Source organism: Benincasa hispida, chromosome 5 (assembly GCF_027475165.1).
Source record: "Benincasa hispida cultivar pf3 chromosome 5, pf3_genome.v1.1, whole genome shotgun sequence".
NCBI lineage: Eukaryota > Viridiplantae > Streptophyta > Magnoliopsida > Cucurbitales > Cucurbitaceae > Benincasa > Benincasa hispida.
The window spans coordinates 16,911,346-16,927,242 of NC_143482.1; the positions used below are offsets into that span (position 1 = coordinate 16,911,346).

General features: G+C 32.1%; 2 protein-coding genes across 3 annotated transcripts; both read right to left on the bottom strand.

The window, feature by feature from the left end:
• Positions 1-512: 512 nt before the first annotated feature.
• LOC120077104 (transcription factor IIIB) lies at positions 513-4,344 on the bottom strand. 2 transcript variants are annotated; one of them, XM_039030978.2, is made up of 4 exons: positions 3,971-4,344; positions 3,704-3,855; positions 2,273-2,383; positions 513-1,002 (listed from the first exon to the last, which is right to left on the bottom strand). In XM_039030978.2, the coding sequence occupies exons 2-4, from the start codon at positions 3,818-3,820 to the stop codon at positions 775-777; spliced, it is 456 nt and encodes a 151-aa protein (XP_038886906.1). In that variant the 5' UTR covers positions 3,821-3,855; positions 3,971-4,344; the 3' UTR covers positions 513-774. The 2 variants fall into 2 exon arrangements, with proteins under 2 accessions (XP_038886906.1, XP_038886907.1); XM_039030979.2 differs by having other exon boundaries at positions 3,704-3,880; positions 3,971-4,111.
• A 5,157-nt stretch (positions 4,345-9,501) lies between these two features.
• LOC120077164 (bax inhibitor 1-like) lies at positions 9,502-11,699 on the bottom strand. Its single transcript, XM_039031070.2, has 6 exons — positions 11,410-11,699; positions 10,610-10,753; positions 10,416-10,507; positions 10,112-10,298; positions 9,852-10,007; positions 9,502-9,762 (listed from the first exon to the last, which is right to left on the bottom strand). Exons 1-6 carry the CDS (start codon positions 11,524-11,526, stop codon positions 9,712-9,714), a joined length of 747 nt encoding a protein of 248 aa, XP_038886998.1. The 5' UTR covers positions 11,527-11,699; the 3' UTR covers positions 9,502-9,711.
• Positions 11,700-15,897: the final 4,198 nt, after the last annotated feature.

Sequence of the window (15,897 nt, forward strand, 5' to 3'; positions counted from 1 at the left end):
ATTAAACCTTTGGGACCAATTCTAATTACAAACCATGCTCACTAAAATTCTAAACTTTCTTCAAATAATAGAGACCAATTTTACAATTTAACAATAATAAGATCGTAAAATGGAACTCATTCAATCGCTGCACCAATCCCTGTAAAGTTAAGGGTAATAATAATGATAATTAAAAAAAAAAAAAAAAACACCCAAAAAGGAATCCAATTAACCCTAAAGAGACTTCAATAAAGCAAAATAAGACCTAAAGATAACTAAGAAAGCTTTACACATAGAGGCCCAGAGGCATGAAATTTAACAAAGGACCACACCTAATGTCTCAAACCCTTTAATATTCTATTATTTCTTTCTCTGCAAACACTCCATAAAATAGCATAAAAGCGAGCAAACAAGTAGAACCGGCCCTTTTCACAAAAGGGGAGTCATAGCTAGGGGTTAATCGGTTCAATTCGGCTTGGTTTGAGGGCCAAACTGAAGCCAAACCGCTAATAAGTAATAAATACAAGGAAAAGTGAGAAAAACAACAGTTCCATACTAGAAAAACTTGACGTTGACAATTACAAATCCATACATCTGAATTGGGTAAAAGAAATTATCATATAATCAACTAGAAATAATCAATAATGCCTCTGTAATAAAAACTAAGGGGCTTTATAATCACAACTACTATAGAGTGAAGTGTATTTTTAAGACAATGGTGGTACCAAAATTGCACGGTAACAGACTTTATTAATCTAATCAAATCATCACTAAAATCTAATAGAAGTACCTCAGCTAAGTTTTTTGAGGGGTTGTGTCAGATGCAAGGTTTTGAGTTTGTTGATTTTTATCTGTTTGAAGGGTACTTGTAACTTTACCTGCCTCAGCTTTTTCAAACAAAGCCTGTTGCTGCATAACTTTGACCATGTCCTTCATAGTTCTCTCTTCTCCTTCAAGTTGTATTTTCATTAATGCCTCTGCTTCTTTGTCAATTGGCTTGAAGTATTCTTCAATGGCAGACTCCTGCATATATTCTCAGTTTTCTTAACCTCAAAAGAAGATTTGGATATTGTTCCTTCAGGGAGTATGTGTTCGTTAAAGTTGAAATAGTAGAAAGTTTTGTTATAGAAACTGTTGCATATTGCTGCTAAAGAAAAAGAAAGTAAGAAGAATGATAGCGCCTCTGAAGGGACCAATCTCCCTCGCCGTCTCACGTACATTCCTTTACCACTGTGACACCACTCGCATACCCATTTCCCCTTATTTATAAGGGCTTCCCATTAACAACTCTCCCATTGACAAATTCTATTCACATGACTACTGGATACTGTGAGACCTATTATGAAAGTGTATGAAAGGAAGAATGATAACAAAGGAATTGCATGAGCAGAAAGCGGGGAGAGGACCAGCTGAAGAATATTGTAAGTGTGGGGACCAGTGGAAGTTTGTAGGGTTTTGGGATTCAGTGTGAAGGTTGGAATAATTTTGGAGTGAGAACTCATTAGGAAGGAGAGGCAGCTCTCTCAAATAGCCAATCGGTTACTTTGTTTCCTTGCTATCTTCTTTATTTTGTTATTGCCTGGTTCTTGTGTTTTGTGGCTTGTTAACCGTGAACTCTTGAGTCTTGAGAACCTTGCTGATATATAATATTACACAGGGAGCCTGTTCTGGTGGTGTTTGGGTGTCCTCTTGGTAGTGTTTGTGTGGTTTTCTGTGTGCAGGAACTTGGATACAGGATACCTAACAGATACATTACTAACCTTCGTGCTCATAAAACGCTGACACATAGATCTGTGAATCAAATCTACGCATAAGTTAAACTCTAATTCAGTTGAATACATTAATCTCCATATCTCACATAAAGCAATCAATCTGCATATCTTTTATATGTATAAATTCCTAAAACTTGTTAACTGATAAGACGCAGTGACCAATCTCGACAGAACCATACGATTGATGAGAAATGACGTTACATGTTAAGCCAAATGGACAGAATTAAACAAGAGTTTAGTCTTAATTTGATCATGCAACACAGATGATGACAGATTATGGATATGGGAAGGTCTTTAACGTTTAGACGTATGCATGTCTTTGTATGCAAACGCTATTTTTGTGGTTTATTCTTATAAAATAAGAAGCATACTTTTTCTTGGGGAGTTGCAAATCAGAGGAAAAAACATCAATAATATGAAATCCACCATAGCAAAAAATCAATATTAGGGTGGCCAAAAGTGACATTTTTTATTCACAAATGGAAATATCTACGGAGTTGAACTGAAAGAATAAAACTTACTGTTTCCTCTAACTTTTTATTTAGAGTTTGCATCTCCTCAACCATACGACGAACTTCTCCCAAGATAGCCTGTTCTGGTATCTTTCTTATGGCAGCTTTTCTTTCCTCCGCCTGGCAAGGGGTAAAACACCATTATAATATATAAAATTTGTTGGCAGCAAGTTGAATATTTTGAACATCCAATATCACGAGTGCTTAATGGTTTTTTTTTTTTTTTCTTTTTTTTTGGCCCAATGCAATGAATGAGCTAACCTAAAATGACAGTGAAGAAGAAGAAAATACAGAGTTTCAAACAAAAAGGAAAAAGTATATCATCCACACATTTCTCAACATAATGCTTAAAAAACACCCATAAATATAGCCCTTATACATGAAAACTTAAATATCCACATTACGACAATGATTTTGATCAAAACGAAGGTTTTGAATAACTCAACAAAATTAAAGAAGTTGGATAGTTTATTTTGGACAACAAAGCTCATCATTTGCTCTGTGAAGATTCCAAGAATCCCATGTCAATCCATCTTATTTTTTCCTCCAAACCATACAAGTTAAGTTGTCCCTAAACCCTACCATAAGTAATCTGTCTCCTCCTCTGAACAAAAGATGCGAAAGATAACCCCTTGAAACCCATTTATCCAATTAAATAAAAGAGGGATGAAGAAAAGGAAAGATCAAGCCCAATGGAAAACCATTACTTCCAAATGTAGGACTGATTCAATAATTTGTAAATGATAATGAGTTGCATTTACAAAGAAGCTCATATTCATGACTTCACCATGAAGACGGGACAAGTTAACCTAATGACAAAGAAAGTAACCTTGAGAAAAACATTGATCGAAGTAACAAAAGTTTACCCTCATACTTTACACTTTTCAAGATAAAATGCCAAATTCTATAACAAACAGGCAACTGAACGAAATGGCACTAGAGAAATGGTTGATAAGAAATTGAGACCGGAAATGGCCTAAGTGAACAAAATCTAAACCTACGATGATACTAATAATGGTAAAGTAGATACATTTTTTTTTCATGTCAACATGAACATGGACCATAGGTATTATATTCTCGACCAAAACGTCAAAGCTTCAAATCTCCACCCCACGTGTTGAATTCAAGATACATTTGCTGTCATTTGCCCTAAACTCAGTTTTCACAGCTGAATAATTTTCCCTCCTCTCTGTTCCCCCATCATTCAAATTAAAACTTCTTCAAACAGGTAAAATTTCTCACTTCCCAGAACAAAATGGCAGAGAATTTTACATTTTCCCTCATTGGGTCCAAATTTCACTGTACTCTAACCAACTCCATCCTTAGCCAAAACCACCATGATAGAACAATAACCCAAGACATAAAAACTAAAACCCATTAATAGAAATTGCATAATCAGAATAAAATTGAACCAAAAGCAAAAGATCCAACCACAAGTACCTGTTTGAGACGCTTTTCGAGCTCCAACCTAAACGATCGAATCCGCCGCTCTTCATAGCCGGAGAGAACCCTAACGTAGAAGAGGGCTCTCCGTCCAAACTCCAAAAGCTTGTCCATCCAAATCCCTCAAGTTATTCAACACACAGTTCTCCCTGCAAAGTCAAAGTAGAATCGAGTCTGTAACTTTGTTGGGTCAAATCGAAGGAAAATTCACAATCCATTTAGAAAGTAAATTTCGCAATAACAGAAGATGGGTTTGTAAGATACCAGAAGAAGAAGCCATTAATCCATTTGGAACGAACACAGTACTGCCGAAACGCTGTGTTTTTTTTTCCCTTCTCGTGGCGGTCTGCTTCGAAGCTTATATATGGCTTCATCGAGCTGAGGTCTTAAAAAATGATTTTGCTATGCATCTCCAGAGCATTATTAATTTTTATGGGTAAGAATTTTATTGGATAAATTACAAACTAGTCCCTTCTGATGGTGTGTCTAATAGGTGTACTTAGAAAAAATTCATTTATTTTGAGAAATGTACACGGGATGGGACGGGATGATTGTCCTCATTTTATCCTTCAATCCCACAAAAATTCTTGTTTAATTTTGTGAAGATTGGGGAGAAATTCTCCATGAAAAATTCACGAGAGTCGACCTAGTTTTCCATAGTAAATTATTTTTCGTTTATTCTGGTATTGAAAATTTTCAACTAAGTAGTTAGTTTTCCACTAGTTAATTGCTTATAAAAAATAAAAAAAAAATCTTAAACCTCTTAAATGAAATAAAATAAAATTTTTGTATTAAGTTATTTAATTAACAACACATAAGAATTTAAAAATGGTTCAAAAAGTTATTCACACAATACTATTATTTATGCATAAAAGTTTAAATTGATTCAGACATGTGCATATCTTTATTGTAGCATGTGTATATAATTTTTTTTTTTTAAAGAAGTCATGATGAAAATAAATAAAGCGAGGAATAGAGAATGGGGTATTTATTTTGGTAGCACAACGAATACAACTTACTTTGTAATTGTTAGAAGTGATTTAATCCAAATTGTTCATGTGGAGATAGGTGAATGAAGTATACTATATAACCGAGTTTGTATAAGACTGGACCGTAAAATATTTAATCCCTCTTCATAAATCCGTAACATGGAAAGATTAATATTTCACAAGATAATCATATGCAACTCGATCTTAATTTTAAGTGAATTATAAATACTTGCATGTAAGGGTTGGCTCATCTTTTGAATTACATGGATGGGAGTGTTAATTATAGTTGATCCAATAAACCTACTATTTTCCAAATAAGGAGTTTAGAACATAATTACGCGAGATGAGATTTGTTATTTCTCATACATGGAGTTGTTCTCAAGTGCTAAATAATGGGACGGTCCTATGAAACTTAGTTTATGGTTGTATGATTAAAAAAAATGTTCATTGATAAAAAAAACTTAGGTTAAAGTACAATATATAATTACAAGGAAAAAACAAACTAGTTAATGGTTGACTTGAGGTTCACATTTATAGTGAATGAATAAAAATCAATTAATTTGGAAGTTTGAATAATTAATTTGGTAGAATTATTGTACACGATACATTAAATATCAAATAAAAAGGGTTAATGTGAAACTCGGATCTCCATTTTCCTACTTAAGTAAGTGATTAAGGGGTTAATTAGGAGAAAGTTAAATCATATGTTATGTCTAATAATTTTACAATTGTCATAATAACTGTAATAATTGTCACCTTCTGTGAATCAACAATTAGTAAAAGTGAATGTAAACTATAATAGTTAGGTAATATAGTTAAGATAACCATATTTGATTCTGGAGTACGAGTAGAGAGGACCCTAAAAGGATAAAAAGAAGAGAAAACCTTGAAGACTTAAATCCTGAATAGTGAAGAAAGGATTGAAGAACTGAGGAAAATATAGAAAATCATTTGGGAAAATTCGTGTGAAAGTTGCACGGAGATAAACCATATTCACAGTAGCTAACGAGATTGGAAAGAATGAGAGTGGAGAGAGCGACACCAACGAGGCAGCGAGAGAATGTGAGAGAGTGAGATTGGCTGAGCGAGAGACTGGGAGAGAGCGAAGTTGGAGAGAAAGGGTGAAGAGAAAGAAGGAGAGAGCGACACTGGCGAGATTGGAAAGAGCGATGCTGGTGAGATTGGAGAGAGCGAGATCCTTAGCAAGAAACTTGGAGAGAGCGACACTGCTGAGATCCAAGCTAGTGAGAAACCTGGAGAAAGCGAGATCCTTAGTAAGAGTGGAGAAAGCGAGAGTTTGAGCGAGAAAGTTGGAGAGAGCGAGATTGTGAGCAAGAAAGTGGGAGAGAGCGAGAGTGGAAAGAGCGAGACCAGCAAGAAAGTGGGAGAGAGCGAGAGCAGTCTGAACGCCTCATTCGAACGTCACGCCCACGCGATCGAAGGAAACCGCCTGTGCATCGAACGGCCGGGCATTTATGTGTTGAATTTGGCCACGATCTTATAGATTATGCATTGAAAACCCTAAATTGAATACAAACAAAGCTTGAAGACGTTAGGGCAAATGTCAATTAAAATTTAGGTGTCCGATTAAGAGGAATTCTTAAACCCTAAGAAATTGTGTTGGATGCGTTTGGGAAGAACACATTGAACCAAGGTGAAGTCAGCCTACGTTGATAAAGAAAGGATTAAACATTTGGCCATACAGCCAAGTAGATGATGTCAATACCATAAGAGGTTTGAACGCCTATAAATAGAGCCTTTGAGATTTCATTTTCAAACCACAAATCATAAAATTCGTAAAGAGAAAGGGATAGTAGAGTTCATTGGACAGTGAAGGTGAAGGAGAATGCATCAACTTGAGATGAGGAGATCTCCCAATCTACTCGAGTGTTTGATGTAATTCAAAAGCCATCTAAAAGATAAGAGAGTCTAGTTTTCATGGTGAGGCTGCTAGAGAAGAAGCTCTAAGGAATGGGGTCGAGCTATCAGATAAGCTGAGCCAGTCTTGATATTTGGATGATTCCGGCTAAACCATGAAGAGTTATGAGCTAAGATTTTATAGTAAGCTTCTTGAGACATTTTAGAATAGTTTTTTAAAAGGAAGTATCTCAAAATAAGGTTTTAGAACTATGAGTAGTCTAAGCTGAAAGTTGGATATGGATTCTAGGGGTAAAAAGGGAGCCTGAGGTAGAAAAGGGAACTATTAGAAAGACTCCTAAGCAATTAAGGTGAGTGTTATGTTTTGATAGTTAGCATATGTTGTGAGTGTTATAGTTTTATAGTTAACATATGTTTTGAGTGTTATAGCTTTGATAATTAACGCATAGTGTGAGTGTTATAGTTTTGATAGTTAACATATATCGTGAGTGTTATAGCTTTGATCATTAACACATAGTGTGAGTGTTATAGCTTTGATCATTAACACATAGTGTGAGTGTTATAGCGTTGATAATTAACACATAGTGTGAGTGTTATAGCGTTATAGTTTCGATATATCGTGAGTGTTATGTTGCTTTGATAAATAAAGAATATTGTGTGTTTATACAGTGTTGATAGTAAATGCATATTATGAGTATTCACTTAACTTTATACTCTGATATTAGAATATATGCATCTGTAGATACAAAATACATGCTTTTGGTGATAGGATGATTGCCATGGTATTGTTTGTGTGTGACTATGGAAACTGAGATTATGCCCGGGATATAATTAGTATGCTTAACAAAAGGTGCTTGGCAGGAAAAATTGATAGACTTCGATCGGCGAGAAAATATGGTAGGCTTCGGTCGGCGGGAAAAATTGGTCGGCTTTGGTCGGCTGGAAAATATGGTCGGCTTCGGTCGACGGGAAATAATAGTCGGTGACAACCGACGGAAAATATGGTCAAGTACCTAAGCATGACTAGCGGGATAAATAAAATGGTCGATGTGCACATAGGCGGGAATTGGGGTCATAGGAAGGTTTCCATAGATGATTGTATTGATAGATGATATGATAGGCATGCTACGTGTAGCTTTTGGGATAAAGATTACTGGTTGCATGATTATATCTTTGACTGTGCATGAGTTATAATGCGAGTGTTGGCATGTGATTAATTTCCCAAAAATGATGATTTTCAAAGTGAATTTCATCTTAAAAAGAACCACTCACTGGGCTTAGTAGATCACACTCTTCAAAATGTTTTCTTAATCCCCCAGGTAGTGAAAGATGAGGAGTTCCAGGGTGTTGCTAAGGTCAAGGTCTGCCAAGTGCCCCAATTACACTTCCGGAGGGTTTTTACGGTTGTCGTTGTAAACTTTGTTGTTATGTCTTTAAGTTGTATAAACGTTATTTCACTATCGTAATAAAAGATGGACCTACTCAATCCGTTATAATTTATCTCCTTGACTTGATCATTCTCCTATGTATAAGTTATAGTACGGTACCAGAGTTATTTTGCAAGAACCATTAGGCAGTAAGTGTCAACTCAAGGATTGATAACTGCTACAGTCGCATCCCTCTTCCAGGTAGAGAAGGTGGTCTGGAGGCGGGTGTGACATTTAATGTATTAAGATGCATTAAAGAGTACATATATACAACTTTACCCCTCAAATGTGTATATATATATAAAGTCAACTTCTAACTCAAGGATTGATAACTGCTACAGTCGCATCCCTCTTCCAGACTGAGAAGGTGGTCTGGAGGCGGGTGTGACATTTAATGTATTAAGATGCATTAAAGAGTACATATATACAACTTTACCCCTCAAATGTGTATATATATATAAAGTCAACTTCTTTTTTCTTCATAGTCAACTTGTTAAAATCCAACGTGCGTGCTTGTCAGCTCAATATCAAATGCCTTAGTCTTTCGACTCTTAAAAAATTTACTTATAACACAATTATTTAAATATATATTGATTTTAATTTTATTTAGTTACAATATGTTTTAAATAATTTATTTTTCGACTCTTAAAAATAATTTCTTTAGAAAGAATATTTTCACTATATAAATTAAAATTGAGTTGTTAATCTTAATTCAATATATACAAACAATTAAATTAAATTTTTATATATTTACATTTTGCATCTTTTTAGAACATAATTTTAAATAAATGACCCAATTAATCCAACCCAACCCAACCTAAATATTCCATGGTTAGGTTGAATTTGATTCATTTTTTAATTTAAAAATTATTTGAATTGAAGAAATTTACGACCTGATCAAATAGATTAGATCTAAAAAATCTTTCAACTCAACTCATGAACACTCTTAAAATTAGAAGCTATTTCGAAATTGAACTGACAGAGATACATATCGAAATTGAACCGACAGAAATACATATCTTAATTTAAAAAAACAAATTTTTAAAAACTACGTTCTTTAGTTTTCAAATTTTAGCTTGAATTTTTTAAAGCATTAGTAAGAGAGTAAATAACAAAGCAGGTAAAAATCGTGTTCATAAACTTAAAAACAAAATAGTTAATTAAAGGTTCTTGATTCTAAATTTTGAAAAAAAAGGAAATCTAACCTCTTTAGGAGGTTCTTCATCATCATCTTTGCAATTCTAGGAAACTAATTCTCCTAACCTCCTTCCCTAACTTTCTTTGGAATTATGCTAAATTGATTTTGAGAGTTTCAGAAGAGTTCCTAATTCTTAAATCACCCAAGCTTTGTTAAACCCAAAACCAATCAAATTAGTTTCAGCTTCCCTTGTTGTAATTACCAAACAAGTTCTATCCCCAATACTTAAAAATTAAAAACTAAGGTTAAAATCCTAAAACACCAAAATATTTCCACAGTCCAATCAGAAATACACATCAGTAGTTATCACAAGTTCATTATAAGCCAAGATCCATTGCAATCTACAAAGAGAATCTAAACATTGGGGTTAACAATGAGCGGGGGAAATGACAAAAAGAGAGAGAGAGAGAGAGAGAGAGAGAGAGAGAGAGAGAGAGAAGTTATTCACAACCATAATTCTCACTCAACATCCACTTCACCTTCACAATCCACAATCATCTATCCACCATTAGTTCAATCCCTCCTCTTCTTCTTCTTCTCGTTCTTCTCAGCTGAGTTCTTTAGCTGCAGAATAGTAAACAAATACCATCACCATTTCAGCTAATCAAGCGAAAAATTCCAACAGAAACATGGCATTTAGAAACACAACTCACCATTATAATGAGAATTCGGACAAAAACAGCAACAAAATCAGTAAACAGAGTCAATGCGTGCTTCACATAATCCATATCACCAAGATGTGCCTTCTCAATTATTTCCTGAGTATCAACTACCATGTAGCCAACAAAAACCAAGAGCCCAAAGTACAACTACAGATGAAACAAACAAACAAACATAACAAAACAATATAAGATCAGACCTACTGCTTCCTCTTCCAAACCATGAAAAAAAGTTGAAGTAGGAATATAGATACCTCAAACTTGAAAAGGGCAGTAGAACCGCCGAATATAGAGGAGGCGAAATGTAACCAGAGTAACATGGATACGCCCGAAGAAAGTAAGCCACCGAGATAAAGGAATTCTCTACGTCTTGCCAACAAGGCTGCTCCTGAGAAACAACAAAAGGCAACCGCAGTTCCCACAAAAGCGCTCACCAGAACACTGGGAACGACGGAGTTCGTGAGTCAATACAAGAATAATCAAAGCATAGATTGATTCCCAAAATTCAGAGAACATAAATAGTCAGTGCCCATTGATGATATTTCGATTTGATTTTACCTTGGGTCAATCTCAATAGCCAGATTAATCAAAGGACCAACCGAAGCCCCTTCAAGAAGAGCAGCCCCTAATAAAATAGAAGTCCTCTTTTTCTGAACCCACAAATATATGTTGACACAAAACAGAAATTAGAATGCTAACACCAAAAACAGAGAGAGAGAGAGAGAGTGCATATTCAAACAAAACAAATATACCTCTTCATAAGGAGGAGTAGCCATTAGCCATGTAATACATCCAATAGATGCAAGTGTTGTGAGAATACCACCAATATTCCAAAGTATGTGCAGATAAGCTCCAGCAGCAGATGCGACCAAAGCACAACCAAGAGTGAGATAAACCTGCAGATTTGAAGTACTTGGGCATCATTAGTCGCATATAATAATTACACATATCGATAAAGCTACATATCTAAACAAAAAAAGAGAGTCAAAAATAGGAAAAACCCCAATAAATTAATTGGTCGTAGTGGGGACATTTAAATGTTCAAAAAGAAAATGATGAAAGAAACCAGGTTCAGCCAAGAACAAGAAATTTCAAGGCTCGATTTTGAGGAATATTTATCCGTGGCCGAGAAAACTGAAAGGTAAATAACATAGGGAGATCTTTTATCAGTTCAATCAATATACGATCAAGAATTTCTTCACTAAAATAAATCAAAGCATTCAACTCAATAGGATCCTCTGTTCTGAGAATCAAACGCACAGCTGTAGTCCCAAGCTTAAAAACCATTTACAATTTTCTCTCTACCAAAAACACCATTTCTGCTAATTTAAGAAACAAGATTAAGAAAAACCCTAGAACAGCCATCAAAGACAATTCAACAAATTCTTGTCTAAACCGATTCAACAATGACCACCAGGCGCATGAAAAACATAAAGCAGGAGTTTAAAATGTTAATTAGAGAGACCGATTCCATAAAACATGATGAAATCAAGATCCACGCGGATTTAACAATATATACGAAGAAAAACAAGAAATTTTCACAGCAACTGACCCACTGAAGATGAGATTGAACGGCCGGCGAAATCTGCCGGAAGTTCTTGAGAGAATCATAGCTCCAACGGCTTCTGGATCCGGATTGAGAATCGAAGAAAGACGAGAACGCGTCCATGGCGTTGAACAAAATTTCTTAGCGAGCACGTTAAACAAACGAATTGTGTGTAAATCAATCTCCCAAGGAACGAAAGATAAATACAAATGCAAGTCAAGTTTCTAGATTGTTCGAATTCTCTATTTTGCCCCTAACATTTTAAGCTACTTACAAGAAAGGGGTGTTTTTTTTTTCTTTTTGGAAAAGTCAAGAAATGGAGTTTTTTTTTTTAAAAAAATGTAGGAAAATTCTTATAAATATCCTAAAAATATTTATCAAAAAATATTTTATACTCTCAAAACTTTTTCTACAAAGTCTAAATAATTTTAGATTTTTTTTATTTAAACAAGTTTCTTTTTTTTTTTTTTTTAATTTATCATTATTAGTTTTGATTTTAAAAAAAAAACTCTCATAATTTTTTTTTTTTTGTAAGAACTGAAATTTATGGAATCAATTTTTAAGGGAAATTGGACAGAGTTTTTTTTTTCTCTTTTAATTCCTCATATGAATAATAGTTAATATTAAAAGAATACTTTACATTTTCTTCTTAATAACCCAGAAATGTTGTGTTTTTTTAAAATAATAATTAATATTAAAAATAAAAACTCTACATTTCCTTCCTGTAAGTTTCTTACCGAAAAATTGAATTTCGTAATAAATGTTGTGCGTGTTTTTTATTTTATTTAAATAATTATTTTTTCTAAATTAATTAATTAATTATACTTAAGCTAGACCAATGCCACCTTTAGAAAAAGAAAATAACAAATTCCAATTCTTGTAAGTTTTAATTCATTTTTTTTCCAATTTCAATTCCAAATTTTTCCAGTAATTTCTGTAAGAGGATAGTTCTTTTTCTAGTTTTTAATTTTACTATTTACCATTTTCGGTTTTGAGTTTAAAAAAGGTCTCACAAATTTTTCATAAAAATTGAAATTTATGGAATTTTTCTCAAATTTTCAATTCTTTAAGGAAAATTCCACCTAAGAATTTTTATGTTTATCAGAAAATTTTCACTCCTTATCGAAATATTTTTTCTTTTTGGGTTAGAAAAGTTATAGTAGGTTGAATGGGGATAAATTGGTATTTTTACACTGTGGGACCTTTATTGTAAATATTTTTTGGATTTTTCTATTTTCCATTTATAACAATTTTTCTATTTTTTAGCTAATTATAGTATTATCATGTTTCCAACAAATATTTTCATTGATGTAAGGATGAATCATATTTTCGATTCTCTCATAAAAAAATATAAAAGAATTAATCGAGAAATTTCTATGTTTAATTTTAAAAAGTTTCCATCTTACAAAATTAACTTCTTTTTAATTTTTTTTATATTTAAAAAAGCCCCTCAAAATAACATGGTTTAGATAAAATTAGAAAAACACACAACATTTATAGCTAAATTCAATTATTCAGTAAAAAAAACTTACCAGGAAGGAAATGTAATTTTTTTAATATTAATTATTATTTGAAAAACAACATTAGTTACTTCTTGAGAAAAAAAATATAAAAGTTGCTTTTCCAATATTAATAATTATTTATATTATAATTTTAAAAAAATAAAAAAAAAACTTTATGTCGAATTTTCCGGTAAGTGAGTTACCAAGAAATTAAACTCCCCGGTAAGTCTGGAAACATATACATAGACTTTTTAATTTTAATTTTAATTTTAATAATATATATTTGTTTTTTTTTAAAAAAAAAAAAAAATTGAACTTCCCGGTAACTTACCTGGAAGCATGTATATAAGGTTTTTTTAATAGTATTTATTTATTAAAAAAAAGAACAAAAAAAAACTCTTCCCGGTAAGTTGGTAAGTGACTTACCGGAAAGTTCAATTTCCCGGTAACTCACTTACCGGAAAATTCGACATAAAGTTAGTTTTTTTAATATTGGAAAAACAACTTTTATATTTTTTTTCTCAATAAGTAACTAATGTTATGTTTTTCAAATAATAATTAATATTAAAAAAAATTACATTTCCTTCTTGGTAAGTTTTTTACTGAAAAATTGAATTCCGCTGTAAATGCTGTTTGCGTATTTTTTAATTTTATTTAAATCATGTTATTTTGAAATTAGTTAATTAAACTTAAGTTAAACCAATGCCACTTCTTTTTAAAAATAGTTTTAATTTAATTTGACAAAGGTTTAAGTTAGTTATTTTAAACTTAAATTTACGAAAATGTCGTAAAAATTGAAAATTATGAAATTTTCCCCAATTTGTAATTCTTAAGGAAAATTTCAAATAAGAATCTTTTTTATCATAAATTTTTAAGTCATTATAAGAAATCCCAATCAATTTTTTTCAAAAATTTAAGTTGGGTTTAAAAAAAATGTAATATAAAAAGGTCAAATGAAAAACACTTAAATGAAGACAAAATGGTATTATCACTATGTGAACCTTCCACTTAAAATCTCAAAAAGTAAGAAAACAGTTAGAAAAAGAAAAAAAAAGTTAAAATAATAATTTTTTGAATTAAGGAATAAAAAGTGTGGGTAAGAGAATCAAACCTCTAATTTTGAGATCGAAAGTACGAATACTATGCTAATTGAGCTACATTGATGTTGGCTATATCTATTTAATTTAACACTATTGAAAATTAGATATGTTTATTTATTAAATTTAGTGATATATGAATTTATTTTTACTTTTATTTATCAAATAAAGAATATTTGAATAACAATTTTAATTATTGAAGTTTCGTGGATTGATATTCAAAGATTTTTCTATCTGAATGGATTGTGACTGATAAATAAAATAAAACACATTTGATTAAAAATATATTAAAAAGGTAATGAATACTATTATATTGTATAACTAAAATTTATAAGTATAATTCGTGTGTGTGACGCGCATGTGTGCATGTGAGTGGTGTGCGTGCCCGCGTGCTCTCTAACATATTCTAACTCCAATTTAAATTGGAATATAATTAAATTTTATTTTGATATTTGAAACTATGACATTAAAACACCCGTTGAATAATCATATTATTTTTTATTATTGGTTTTTTAAAATTGTACTCACGATTTTTATATTTTCTAGGTAAGTATTTGATTTCTTAATCAATTTTTAAAAACAAAATACAAATTTTTGAAAAAGATTTAGCTTTAATTTAAAAACACTTCTAAAATTAGAAACTAAATAATAGAAGTGATGTTTATAGATTTAATGGTTAATAAATGTCTTTAGGTGATGAAAATGTAGCACATTTTTTTTTTATGAACTTTGAAAAGGCAGTATTTGTATTTGTTTTTAATTTAAAGATTGATTTTTTTCAAAAGAAAAATGAAATCTTTGTGCTATATATTTTAAATATTTTGACCTAAAATTTCATTTCAATCTTGCAATTATAGGCAATGTGGGAATAAGTCAATCTCAAAGCTTTTGTCATCTTGATGATTTTCAAATTGTTTAGATGATTTAGTCTACACGTAAACCTTTTATTGAATTTGAATGGTCTCATCTATTATTAGTTAAAAAAAAAAAATACATTTTTTGTTCATAAAGTTTGAATTTGATGTCTATTTGTATTTGAGTTTCAAAATAAACATTTTAGTTCTTGAGATTTGAGAAATAATTTTAAATGGTGTTGAACTCATTTGACCATTACTGAAAAATGACGTGACAATTAACTTGATATATTAACTTTAAATGAAATAAGAGGATAGATTAATTTTATATTTTTATTTTTTTATTGAGTCTTTCCATTTCCTCCCCCTCACTCTACACTTTCCTTTCTTTCTCTCCCTTTGCACATTCTCCAACTTTCAACCGGTGGTGGAAAGTACCATGTTCTTTCCTCTTAGCCCTTTCAGTCTAAAAAAACCAAAGATAATACAAAGAAAGTTTGCTTAAAATTGATTTTTTTCTCCATAAATTTGCTCAACAAATTTTGTTAGAATTCGTGCGGTTGGCAATATTTGTTTAAGCATCTCAAATGTTATGAAATGTCTTTGCATTGGTGCTTTTAGAAAAATGAATGTCTATGGCAATGTTAATCCTGCAAAATACTTTCCTTATTGGTGGTTTCCTTTATTGTCTTATTCTACAGATATCCTTTCCGTTTTATCTTGCAATTACTATGGAGGTTAGGGTTGCCCATTGTGTTTCCGCTGTCATATTTATAGGACAATTAGTCCTCTAGTTAGGGTTGGCCGTATTATTTTGTATGAAGCTCATATATGAAAAAACCAGCATATAATGTATCCAGTCAATAGTGCAGTGTATTGACAGAGTCGTGTTTCGTGAAGACGTACTTCGTGTTCCTCATATCAAGGGTAAAAAGATCCTTCTGAGAAGGAATTCTCAAGCTTATGGGGAGCCTAAGCTATTCAAACAAATGGGATATTGTTCTTAGAAGGATACAATTCAAGTGAGAAGGAGTCTCATGA